A 12,196-nucleotide genomic window follows, 5' to 3' on the forward strand; every position below is an offset into this window, starting at 1 on the left:
TGGAGACCCTATCTTCAGAAGGATATTGATACCTTAGAGAGAGTTCAAAGAAGGGCTACTAAACTGGTTCATGGATTGCAGGATAAAACTTACCAGGAAAGGTTAAAGGATCTTAACATGTATAGCATGGAGGAAAGACGAGACAGGGGGGATATGATAGAAACATTCAAATACATAAAGGGAATCAACACAGTAAAGGAGGAGACTATATTTAAAAGAAGAAAAACTACCACAACAAGAGGACATAGTCTTAAATTAGAGGGACAAAGGTTTAAAAATAATATCAGGAAGTATTACTTTACTGAGAGGGTAGTGGATGCATGGAATAGCCTTCCAGCTGAAGTGGTAGAGGTTAACACAGTAAAGGAGTTTAAGCATGCGTGGGATAGGCATAAGGCTATCCTAACTATAAGATAAGGCCAGGGACTAATGAAAGTATTTAGAAAACTGGGCAGACTAGGTGGGCCGAATGGTTCTTATCTGCCGTCACATTCTATGTTTCTATGTTTCTATGTGATCACAGTGATTGTCTCTCACGTAGATAGTGCATTGATAGTTTTAGTGTTAGCCAGAGTAAGGGTTTAATCTGGCAAGAGTTAGTTCCGGATAGGATACTTAGGATTAGTTAGCATTAGGGTTAGCTCAGTGATGAAGTCTTCATTTAAAGTTTATGAATAAAGTTTAAAAATAATGAAGTATTGCAGTTTCTTGCAATACCTTTTTTAAATACCTTTACAATTTAATTTGCATATGAGCAATATATTTTATGTAGAAACTGAAAATATTTAAGATGCTCCATATCGAAAAGCAAAATGTTCCTGTTTTAAATTTGGTGCCACCATGGGGTAGCATGCATCTAGGGGCTTCAATTTATCCCAGTAGGCAGGTAACTGATCAAAAATCTGTAAAAGGTCTTAAGGTTTGTATTGCTTTACTAGGGGGCAGTAGCAATTTTACTAGGGAGCAGTAGCTCATCCCTATCCCTAATTAGACAAGAACCTAAGTAAAACCAAAGGTATAAGTAACCCCTCCTACCCCTCCCACCCTCTGTCTTTTTGTTCCTGTCCTATCCCTAGGATACCGAAACAGATACATCCAATGAAGTTATACACCAACGGATCTGTTCGTGCAATTTACATATTATTTGACTGAGAAGATAGACCCCTTCAGCCACTTACCTTTATCCAGCGCTGGGCTCCCTCGGCACTGGTGACCTCTCCTCCCCCTCCGACGTCAGCTCCTGAGTGGAGTTGAATGCGCATGCGCGGCCATAGCCGCACAGGCATTCAAAACGCCCAAAGGAAAGCATTACTCAATGCTTTCCTATGAACTATCTGCGTAATCAATGCGATTTTCGCATTGAGCGTCGCGGAAGCGCCTTTAGCGGCTGTCACGAAGACAGCCACTATAGGCTGGATTAACCCTGCAATGTAAACATAGCAGTTTCTCTGAAACTGGTATGTTTACAGCTGCAGGGTTAAAACCTGGGGGACCTGGCACCCAGACCACTTCATTGAGCTGAAGTGGTCTGGGTGACTATAGTGGTCCTTTAATGTATTATAAAAATGTTTCATTTTATGAATAAAGCCACTGACACAACTATTAGAGTCACTGCCAATATCTGATTCCATCAGGAAAAACAGCAAGCATGTACAGTAGCAAATGCAAGAGTACAAATACAACATACTCAAGATCATAATTTGTTAATCCCTTTGGGTCCATCATTTCCTTCCTCTACTGTTTCTGAGCAGGAGGTAAATGTCTCTTACTCTACAGTTATGGTAGATGTGTGGACCAAAGGATTGCCTCTTTCCCTTTAGTTATTATTTAACAAAGCAAAGGCATGTTAAGAGCAGGAAGGTGACTGGTCATTAGAATGTCGGGACCGAAAAATATCCCCAAGGAAGCAAAGAGGTGAAAAGGTCCGAGAACAGACAAGCAATGTCACTAAACTGGCTGCGGTCATGATTTCAGATAAGCACATATTTATTAAACTAGCCAAGGTCAAGTCACAACAGTCAAAAACAAGCCATGTCTAACACTGAATATATCTAACAAGCTACTCGAACCACAAAAGGGCAGAGGTCAAGATTCGACTGGGATTGTTTTTAATATATTATGCCAAAAATATCACTTTAAAGAAAAAAATGCATTACTACAATATGTGTAGCTATTTAAAACCAAGTAGCAGGATTTTTTTTTTTTTTTACATTGAGAAAAATTGAGAGTGTAAGCTGTCCATTAGACAATGATCTAATTCAATTTATAACTCCAAAGCAATTAAACCACCCTAATACAGTAAACAAATAGGTTTTGTTGATTCTGCCGAGCTATAAAATCCAGTATGTGCTAACTCAAAAAGGTGAGTAAGAAGAATCAAAGTCCAATTCACAACACCTTTTGTAAGAGAAATAAGAATGTGGGTTAGTATTGAATGGTCTGACTGTAAGGAAGTTAGAAGGAAATACATTGTAAATTATTTTTTAAATGCAAAGTATAATCATTATTTTAATCTCAAATACAAAAAGAGTGCAATTGGACACGAAAAGTATACCAAAGCCTTAAGCGGTTAACTAGTCATCAAAATGGGGATAATCCTAATTACCTAATTATGTAACTGCAAACAAACAAGAAAAACACTCTATTCAGGTTCAAATCTCAATAGATTACCATCAAGTTACAAAACACTTCTTAGAGGTAAAAATAAATAAACTTTATAAAGAAGAAACAGAAAAGAAGAAAGCAAAAAGTGCCCTGTGTCAAACGTGTGATAAGTGAAACGAGAACCGCGAGTGGCTTACACTTAACCCCTTAAGGACCAGACTTCAGGAATAAAAGGGAATCATGACATGTCACACATGTCATGTGTCCTTAAGGGGTTAAACTATGGGTACATAGAGATATATTGAACACTCATCTAGCTGCATTCTAGTATTGCATTTTTGATACTTAATTATCTTAATTATTACTTGCAATTATTTAAATTGTGATATCATCTTAATAGTATAGCATGTTTAGATTATTTAACATCCCCATATTAATATTCATATTATTAGTATTTAATATTTTAATATTAATAAAACTATACATTTTTTATAATTGGCACAAAATATTATTTGTAATATTTTGTTCCACAATTATCCGTACAGGATCCGGAGTCAGATGTGCATGTACATGTTACATCTGGGATTCATGAGTAGTTACAGATCCTGGTGGCATGCGCTGACATTCCTTATGGTTTAATTTGTAGACTTGCGCACAGAGATACTTTTTTAGGTTTTTTTCTGAGCAAAATTTTCTAAATTGAAAATTTGGTTCAGGACGTTGATGTTCGGTGTGGGTTCTGTTCAGCCAAAAAATTCAGTTATGAAAACCGAAATGCGTCTGACCTGGACACCTAAATGGAGCAAGGATGGATCATGTGGCAGCTGGCCAGCGCTTGCTAGATAGTCAGCACATTATATAGTTAAAAAAATAAAACCTAAATAAGGATATTGGCCCTCATATTAGTACCAGGGAGGTATTATACCAACTCATCAGCCAAAATTTGGCCCAAACATGGTTATGCTGAAAAGTCTAGTAATTTGATTAGAGGACAGAGTGGTTAATAATTCATATCAGTCTAGTTTGACTCTACCCTCCTATCAACAATGGATAGATTAACTAGCTTAAAAACTTGTCAATTAAAATATGAACAGGGATACGATGACACAGAACATAACATCTAGCTATGTTAAACGGCCCAAATAAACCTTTAATCAAACATCAGAAAAAATCTTTACAGCAGCAATGTCATTGAAGGAATATTATATCGTTAGAAATACAAAAATGTAATAAAAGGTTGTGTGTCCCACGTGCCTTTGTTAGGGGTAACCTGTTTTCAATGGAATGGAGTTAAAGTCTACACTCTTGCGTACATGGTGTAAGAGGAGAGGTGCAATAGATTCAATGACCCCAGCAAGCACAACATCTGCCCCTCTACATGTCAGAATTGTCTTAGTAGAAGGCACTTCCGTCAAATATATAATAACTTATAATAATGAGGAAATGTGATGTCAATCCTCCAGCTCACTGCCGACTCCTCACTCAACATATGTTTTGAGAACTGTGATGTTTATATAAAATCCCAGGTGTCTCTTCCATAAAATAGTAAGTTTTACATATAAATGTGTAAAAAAAAAATCCTCAGATTGGAAGAGCAGTGCATTAAAGGACCACTATAGGCACCCAGACCACTTCAGCTCAATGAAGTGGTCTGGGTGCCAGGTCCCTCTAGTTTCAACCCTGCATCTTAAAACATAGTTTCAGAGAAACTGCTATGTTTCAATGAGGGTTAATACAGCCTCTAGTGGCTGTCTCACTGACAGCCTCAAGAGGCGCTTCCGCAATTCTCACTGTGAAAATCACAGTGAGAAGACGCTGGATGTCCATAGGAAAGCATTGAGTAATGCTTTCCTATGGCCGGTTTAAATGTGCGCGCGGCTCTTGCCGTGTATGCACATTCGGCGCTGATGTCAGCAGGAGGGAGCCCAGAGCTGGAGAAAGGTAAGTGGCTGTAGGGGTTTTAACCCCATAGCCCAGCAGGAGGGGGGCCCTGATGATGGGGGGGTGGGGGACCCAAAGACCTTATAGTCTCAGGAAAATGAGTTTGTTTTCCTGGCACTATAGTGCTCCTTTAAGTGAAAGGAATACTCCAAACACCTGTAGCGTTTTTGTTAAAGTGCTTTTACTTGTGAAACTTCAGTTCTTCACATTTTTTCATTTTGAAAAAAAACATTACACTAGACATTGGCACATTTTTAAATTAACCTGGTTACACCCCCTGGCTGTTCATCACACAACCGGCTCTGTTACTTCCTGGTTTGTTTAGCTCAGGAGAGCAAAGCTAAAGAGGCAGCAATTACCCAGAGCTTCTGACTGAGCAGCATTGGCCTGCAAGCTGTTTTTAGATAGATCCCAAACAAAATAAATGCTGCAATAAATACGTGCATGTTGTCATTGTGGGTACGTGTACTAATTTGTTTAAAAAACATTTTTCAATTAGGATGTTCCTCTAAGGAAAAAAAGGAAACAGGGATGGGGTAAAGTACAAAGCACATATTTACTAATAGGTAACGATCTAACAGATAATGGGAATCATGACAACTTGTTAAGTTTTCAAAGGACAGACAGAGAATGGTATTTGCAATGGTAGTGTGTTTGACGAAAAATAATCTTTTAATTATTAAATGTTATTAAAGGAGCACTTTAGGGTCCGGCACACAAACAAATATTCCTGATCCTATAGTGTTAAAACCACAATCTAGCCCCCTGGCTCCCCTTTGTCTCCCTAAATATAGTAAAATATTACTATATTCAAGTCTGAAGCTTCTGCCTCTGTCCCAGCTCTGCCTGCTGTCTGCTGACATCATCAGAAGTGGTGGTCTGAGCCAAATGACAATGCTTCCCATAGGGTCGGCTGAGACTGTCAAGGAGATAGATCAGGGGCAGAGCCAGCACAAGTCAGACATAGTCCTGGACAATCAGCATCTCCTCATAGAGATGAATTGAACCAATGCCTCTCTATGAGAAAAGGTTCAGTGTCTCCATGCAGAGGGAGGAGACACTGAATGTGAGTCACACTGTGCAGCACTGCCCCAGGAAGCAGCTTTAGCAGACATCTAAGGAGTGGACAGTGGAGATACCCCTAGGCTTCAATGTAAACACTGCATTTTCTCCGACAAGACAGTGTTTACAGCAAAAAGTCTGAAGGGATTGATTCTACTCACCAGAACAAATGCAATAGCTGTAGTTGTTCTAGTGACCATAGTGTCCCTTTAATGTTATTCAATTTTACAAAACAAAGTTCTACATGCTCCAGAGGAATGTCTACATTATGTATTAGTTGCTTTGAGGAAAAATAAAGATAACTAGGTGTAATTTTTATTTATCCAAGTATGACCTCAGAACTGGTATTGTGCAAGGTACAAAGAATGCCTATAAAACAAAGTTATGTTTTTCATATCTTCCCTTGTTTGAGATTATTGATCAATAATGAACATAAATTCAATAACTGGTAGGATATTAGATAAGCTGGGGAAGATTACCAGGATGTTGTGATAATAGCTAATTGATTGGAAAGAGTGTGTTAGCTTTAAAGAGACCCCTCCCCCCTCCTTCCACACACACACACACACACACACACACGCACAGACACTCACTCAGACGAAGAAACAAAGTGTCTACCATTAATGGATCCATTCTGGACTTCTTCTGTGTGACTTCTAGGCTGTGGTTTGTGGTTTCATGTTGGTCTGCTCTGGAATGCTTTGAGCTTGTTGAGATTACACTATAACTATCCCTTTTCCCCATTATAATGCTTAATCCATATTAGGATGCCATTTTCCTATCTGTCCATGTCCACACATAGCTGGTAATAATCTCAGGGTATCTGGATACATCTGACCATATAAAGGATGACACATTACCTTTGCATAGATGCAGCTCTCATTTAATCTCTGCAACGTGCAGTTCTTCTCACACATTGGGCACATGATGGTTTCGTTTGCCTCACAGATCTCTATGCTGTCATGAAAAGAAATGTAAAAAAAATAAATTTAAAAACATGGAATGCACCAGAATTTATCATCTGGTACTCTTCAAACAATATACTGATAGCATAATTGAGTACAGAACATATGAGTAAAACTGCCCACTTGACGTTTGTACAAGTCGAAAGATCCCATTTTTATATTTGATTAATTTATAGAAAGAAGAGTTCATACATGAGATTTTGTTTTTCACGTATGTCCTAGAGACAGATATTAATCCGTGCATAATGCATCCTCCAGCTCTTATTGAAATACAATTCCAACTGTGCTAGCATTTAGCATGTAGGATATTATATTAGTAATGCATGCACATCTTTATAATCTACGCTTAGAAATATCTTGAAATGCTTTAAACCTGTTCCAAATACATCAGCCTGTTTATCCTGTCCATTCTTTCACACTGCATTCAGATTGGCTGTACAAGGTCAACGTTAACCCATTCACACCCAAGTTGTTTAATTAAAATATGCAATCTAAATACTCATCCTTAACAGCATGCAATTGGCAACTTTTGGCCAGGGAGCAAATTGACTTTTCTGCATGCAAAGCTCACATATCCTGCAAAATAGCTAAGTGGGCCGGTTCAAACCTGGAGAGTACGGAGATCACAGCCCAAAAACTCAAGCTCAAACCTGCACAGTGTTTGGCTGGCAGAGGCCAAGTTCAATTCGAGCCTCCTGCTACAGTCCTATAGTGTTCTGGCAGAAGACATTCCATCACACCTCTCATTGCTTTTAATTGAACCAAGAATGGTGACTGTATGGCTTTTTATCAGTCCCCCAGGACACACTACATTTATAGTGAAAACAGGCTGTGTATGCTGTCCCCTGAATCTTGGTCAAAATATTTTCACCAGGTACATTCTGTTTGTGTTTATGCCACTTTTACAATATTTTACAATTTTTTGGTCTCAATAGTTTAATGAATCTCCCCCAAAGTCCCTTCTCTTTATACCTCCTGTTTCTAAAAGTCACATCAACACCAGGCTGTAGATGACGTTTTGTAACAGGAGGTATAAAGAGAACAGTAATTAGATATTTTTTTCTATAATGAACATGACATTTGAAGCATAATTACCGGTAATTCAAAATGATGGAGGACACTTAGCAGGGGTAAGAAAACTCAAGAGATACTTCCACGTGCAATTTAATAAACAATACATTTATTGTATTCCTTATATTAAAATGTTAAGAGAGGAGACATGTTACAGTTGCTCTCTCAGCACAATAAACAGCAGAGGTTGATTTCATGGTGTGTTTGAGTAACTTGTTTGTTGCCTCTCACCTTACTTGGCTGGAATCCATAGTAAATAAGCCATAGAGAAAAACAAATAACCCAACAAGAGCTGCAGGTATCAGCATGCCGGTGTACCACCCCAGCCATGCAAAGTACAGGCCGATCTTCTCTCCAAAATACCGCCTATGGGATGAAAAAGATAATTTCTGATTACTTAGAACATTCTTATAAAACTTTTACTCAACTCTCTGAGCAGTAACTATATGAGAAAATGAGAGAGCAAAGCAAGAGAGGTCATTCTACTATTTACAACAACTAACCAGAGATTGGAGTTTCAGCCAGTTGAGAAAGTTGCCCAAAGAGCATATGCAGGAGGGGGTGGGGGGGTTGGGGCCAGGGGGGAGGACAGTAGGCCCCCTTCATTCTTATTTAGGGCCCCCACCCACAGCTCAGGGGTGGGGGCCGGGTGGGAGGACAGTACGTCCCCCCCCTCATTGTTATTTAGGGCCCCAATCCGCCGCTCAGGGGTGGGGGCCAGGGGGGAGCACAGTAGCCCCCCCCCCCCTTTATTTTACTTTTGGGCCCCCACCCGCCGTTCAGGAGTGGGGTCCAATAGGTTTTAATTTTTTGTAATTTTTTTTTACAGTGAGCAGCCACTGGCTGCTCACTGTTTACTAGACATGCCCCTACTTGCGGTATAGCGAGTAGGGTCTGAATTTACTAATACTAAGTAATCTTTACTTAGTGTTAGTAAATGTGGCTGAAAGACCAAATTAGGTCTTTCAGCCTTTTGGTAGATAGCTCCCTAATACCGTGGGAATTAGGGAGTTATCTACTAAGCAGCTGCTTATTTTATGTTATTCTAAGTGATTTCACTATCCACATTTGTTTTCAGAGCACTTGTCCTGCTCTTACCCCATTTTACTTCCTCTTGCAGCCCTCTAGCCCTTTCCAGGACTTTTTTAGAGCCATGTTAGTGCCCAAAAGTTTTGGTCCCCATTGACTTCAATGGGGTTCGGGTTCGGGGTCAAGTTTGGGTCAAGTTCGAGTCCGAACTCAAACTTTTTGACAAAGTTCGGCCGAACTCGGCGAACCCAAACATCCAGGTGTCCACTCAACTCTATCAGTAACACATCCTGCATCACTGGCTGCACCCAAAGGAATGGACCAGGAAGGTCCAATAGAAGGGGCAGGTCAGGCTGACTGCCAATCGAGTTGGCTGGTCCCTTTAAGGCTGGACCATGCACTGTTATAGAACTCATGGTCCAAGTGTTCTTAGTGATGCACTCTCGCTATGCTTTCTGGAGACTGTTTCCTGATGTCCACAAACGTGGGACACCAGGAAAAAAGCTGGGATGGCAGGACAGGGCAGCAGAATCAGGGCTATCCAGACAGATTCAGAACAGTTGGGAGACCTGCCTGGAAGACCCTGAGTTTGTGTCAAACTGCTTAAAAATATTTTACATAGAAGTGGGAGATGGCAACAAGGGCATGTTAGCACCATACTCTCTACAGTGGGATGTAGTGGTTATGGTGTTTAAAATGCCCCGTAAATGATGTGATGCGATAGGAAATTAATATACCACAATGGTTACATCAGTAGTTAGCTCATAGATTTCTGTGATTTATAGCAATGAAATCAGAGGCATTCACATTTTTCCTGGCAGTGAGAAGAACAAAATATTATCTTGGTCGGTTCCCTTTGAGCCGGTTGACCATCTGCTATGCCGAATTGTTATACAACTATTATTGTAACCATTAGACTGTAAGCTCATTGGAGCAGGTTCCTCTTCAACCTATCGTTCCTGTAAGTTTTCCTGTAATTGTCCTATTTATAGTTACATCCCCCCCCTCATAATATTGTAAAGTGCTACGGAATCTGTTGGCGCTATATAAATAGCAATAATATTAACTACAATTGTATGCATACCTGATTAAATCCAGAGGCTGATATTTATACCACATCCCCCAGCGTGCCCAACGTTCATACAGCAAGTGCCTGTGATTCTGGGCCCCGTGTGTTTTAATAGGATGCCTACTCTTGTAGCTCCCCTATAAAATAAAACACATCTATATTATGAAGGACCACACACACATCATTTACTAAAAGGTAACTTTAAAAATGCAAAACAAAATACAAAAAATGCAGAATTATAATAAAGTAATATTAAATATCAATTCAGAGCTTGAGGACATAAAGCTCCTAAAATATTTTGACATGACACCAGGTGAGTAAAGCCTTCAATTTATATATGCTTACAGTGAGGGGGTCCTTACTATTCCGTTGGTTTAGGTTTTTTAGGACAAACGTACAATTCTGTACTTTTGCCCACAGCATGATAGATGAGGTTTGGCACTTGGGAAGTTAATTTAGTGGGAGATACTAAGAAGTTTATGTAGTTTGGAAGGCTGGGATTTTCAAATAGTTATAAACCAGGGGTTGGAAGTTATAAGTAATATAACAGTTTATTAAAATACGTTATGTACATTTTCTTTTAGCATTTATATTTATTTAACATTATGCATCCAGGCTACGGTTTGAAGCCAGAATTGCTTCCAATATATTTTCTACATTGTTCAGTTGTGCTAATAGGTTCATTGATTCATAACATTGTTATTCTGTCTTCCACAAAGACATACAGCCGGCAACACATCTGAATTCACTGCTTATCGGGCACAAAATGCATTTGCAAAGTAAAGGGTGAACATTTCTAAGCTCTGTATAATTTAGATTTATGGATCTCAGATATAACGCTATTGGAAAATCCATGAACGTATAAATGGTGTCAATAATATTTACAGTGAGATTTGCCATAAACAGAACCTATATTCACAGTAATCTAATTAAACTGTGCATAAGCACAACAGTTTAATCCGTTACTCGATATTCTAGAAAGGCATGTCCCATAATAATTTTACTCCATACAAATAATGGTGGTAACTCTGAATAATCCCTAAACTATGATATTCATCGTTACATTGCCTATATCATATATGCTTCACAATTTACAAATTACTGTAGTTTCTTGCAAATTTATTTTGTTTTTAAAATATGCCATTACTCTGTCTAAAGACATAGCTCCCAGCGTTTCAAATGGATAAAGAAGGACACTTTCATTTTAGGGGGCGAGAGGGAGTGTAGTCAAAGGCAGCACTGTTCTGAGATATTTTAGAGGATTTCTATTAATTCATACAACTAAAATGTAATTTAGAAGAACAATGCATCTTATTTACAAAATCTACCATCTTTAAGAATCCATAAAGGCCAAGATATAAAGCATAACGGGCTAAGTTAATTCGTGACATTGCACTGTGGTAATTAGGTTTTCGGCATATCTAAATTTATTGATTTCACCTCTCCCATCTGGTTTTATGGATTTTGATTTTAAATATAAATGCTACCTACCGTCTTTCGGTAGTTTTTATTGCTTCTTAATACTTTCTAGCAAGTGTAAGTAAAAATGAAGAGTAACATAATTTCCCCCGTCAGCTGGTTTTCTTTTTGTAGACAGGTGGAAATGAATCTACCCCCCGGTGTCGTGAATTTATGAGACAATGCCCGCACTGTGCCTATTTTTGCAAGTCTTTCTATTTCTTACACTCTTGGCCTGATGTGACATCTCATCGGCTAAATGTCTACTAAGATGAGCTTGTGCTATGACAAACTTCAAGCTTAAATATCATCAATTCTTGTGGTTGCCAGTGCTCCAAACGGTGTGACAGACTAATAGCATTATATGCAATTGTTTTGCTATCTTCAGCTAAGATTGATAGCCTGCAATAGGCAGCATGATGTGAAATCTCTGCAAATTTGTGCCACAGTTATCCTGAAAAACTTTGACAAAGCTTTGAACACGTACATTTTGATGGTGAATTTTTCGACACAGCATGATGATAGAAATGCTAATGTGCATTATGAAAATGATCAAATTATATCACAGACACGAACTGTGAAGAATTACAGTATATATCAGTTATAATATTACTATTACTGCAGTTTAAAGGTAACACTGGCATTAGGAATACAAGCCCGTATTCATAACTCTGTAGTGTCTCTATCTAGTTTATTGCCCTTGTTTACACAACTTTTTCCAGCACTGAGACTCACGTGGCACTGCTCATCTTTCCTCATCATTGAGGAGGCATGGCTTCCTCTGGTGATGGTCCATCCAATTGCTCCTCATGGAGGAATAATGGGGACTTAAAGCACATGTGCAGAGAGGGCTGTGCACGCATCCAAACATCTGCATTGAATTCAATGCTTTCTTATAAGCTACCATTGATAATGTTCAACATTGAGTCCAATGGAAGTTCCTCTAGTGGCTGTCATACTGACAGACATATTGAAACTAGATGCGTGTTTAACTCTT

At 38.9% G+C, this 12,196-nt stretch overlaps 1 protein-coding gene across 2 annotated transcripts in view; it reads right to left on the bottom strand.

The window, feature by feature from the left end:
* ANO3 (anoctamin 3) overlaps positions 1-12,196 on the bottom strand; it is a 349,289-nt gene that overhangs the window by 83,676 nt on the left and 253,417 nt on the right. For both annotated transcript variants that reach the window (XM_063438288.1, XM_063438287.1), the window contains 3 exons: positions 9,757-9,878; positions 7,875-8,009; positions 6,468-6,564 (listed from right to left, as the gene is read on the bottom strand). In XM_063438288.1, the coding sequence (XP_063294358.1) occupies positions 6,468-6,564; positions 7,875-8,009; positions 9,757-9,878 (354 nt within the window). The remainder of the gene's footprint in view (positions 1-6,467; positions 6,565-7,874; positions 8,010-9,756; positions 9,879-12,196) is intronic.

This window comes from Pelobates fuscus, chromosome 12 (genome assembly GCF_036172605.1).
Source record: "Pelobates fuscus isolate aPelFus1 chromosome 12, aPelFus1.pri, whole genome shotgun sequence".
NCBI lineage: Eukaryota > Metazoa > Chordata > Amphibia > Anura > Pelobatidae > Pelobates > Pelobates fuscus.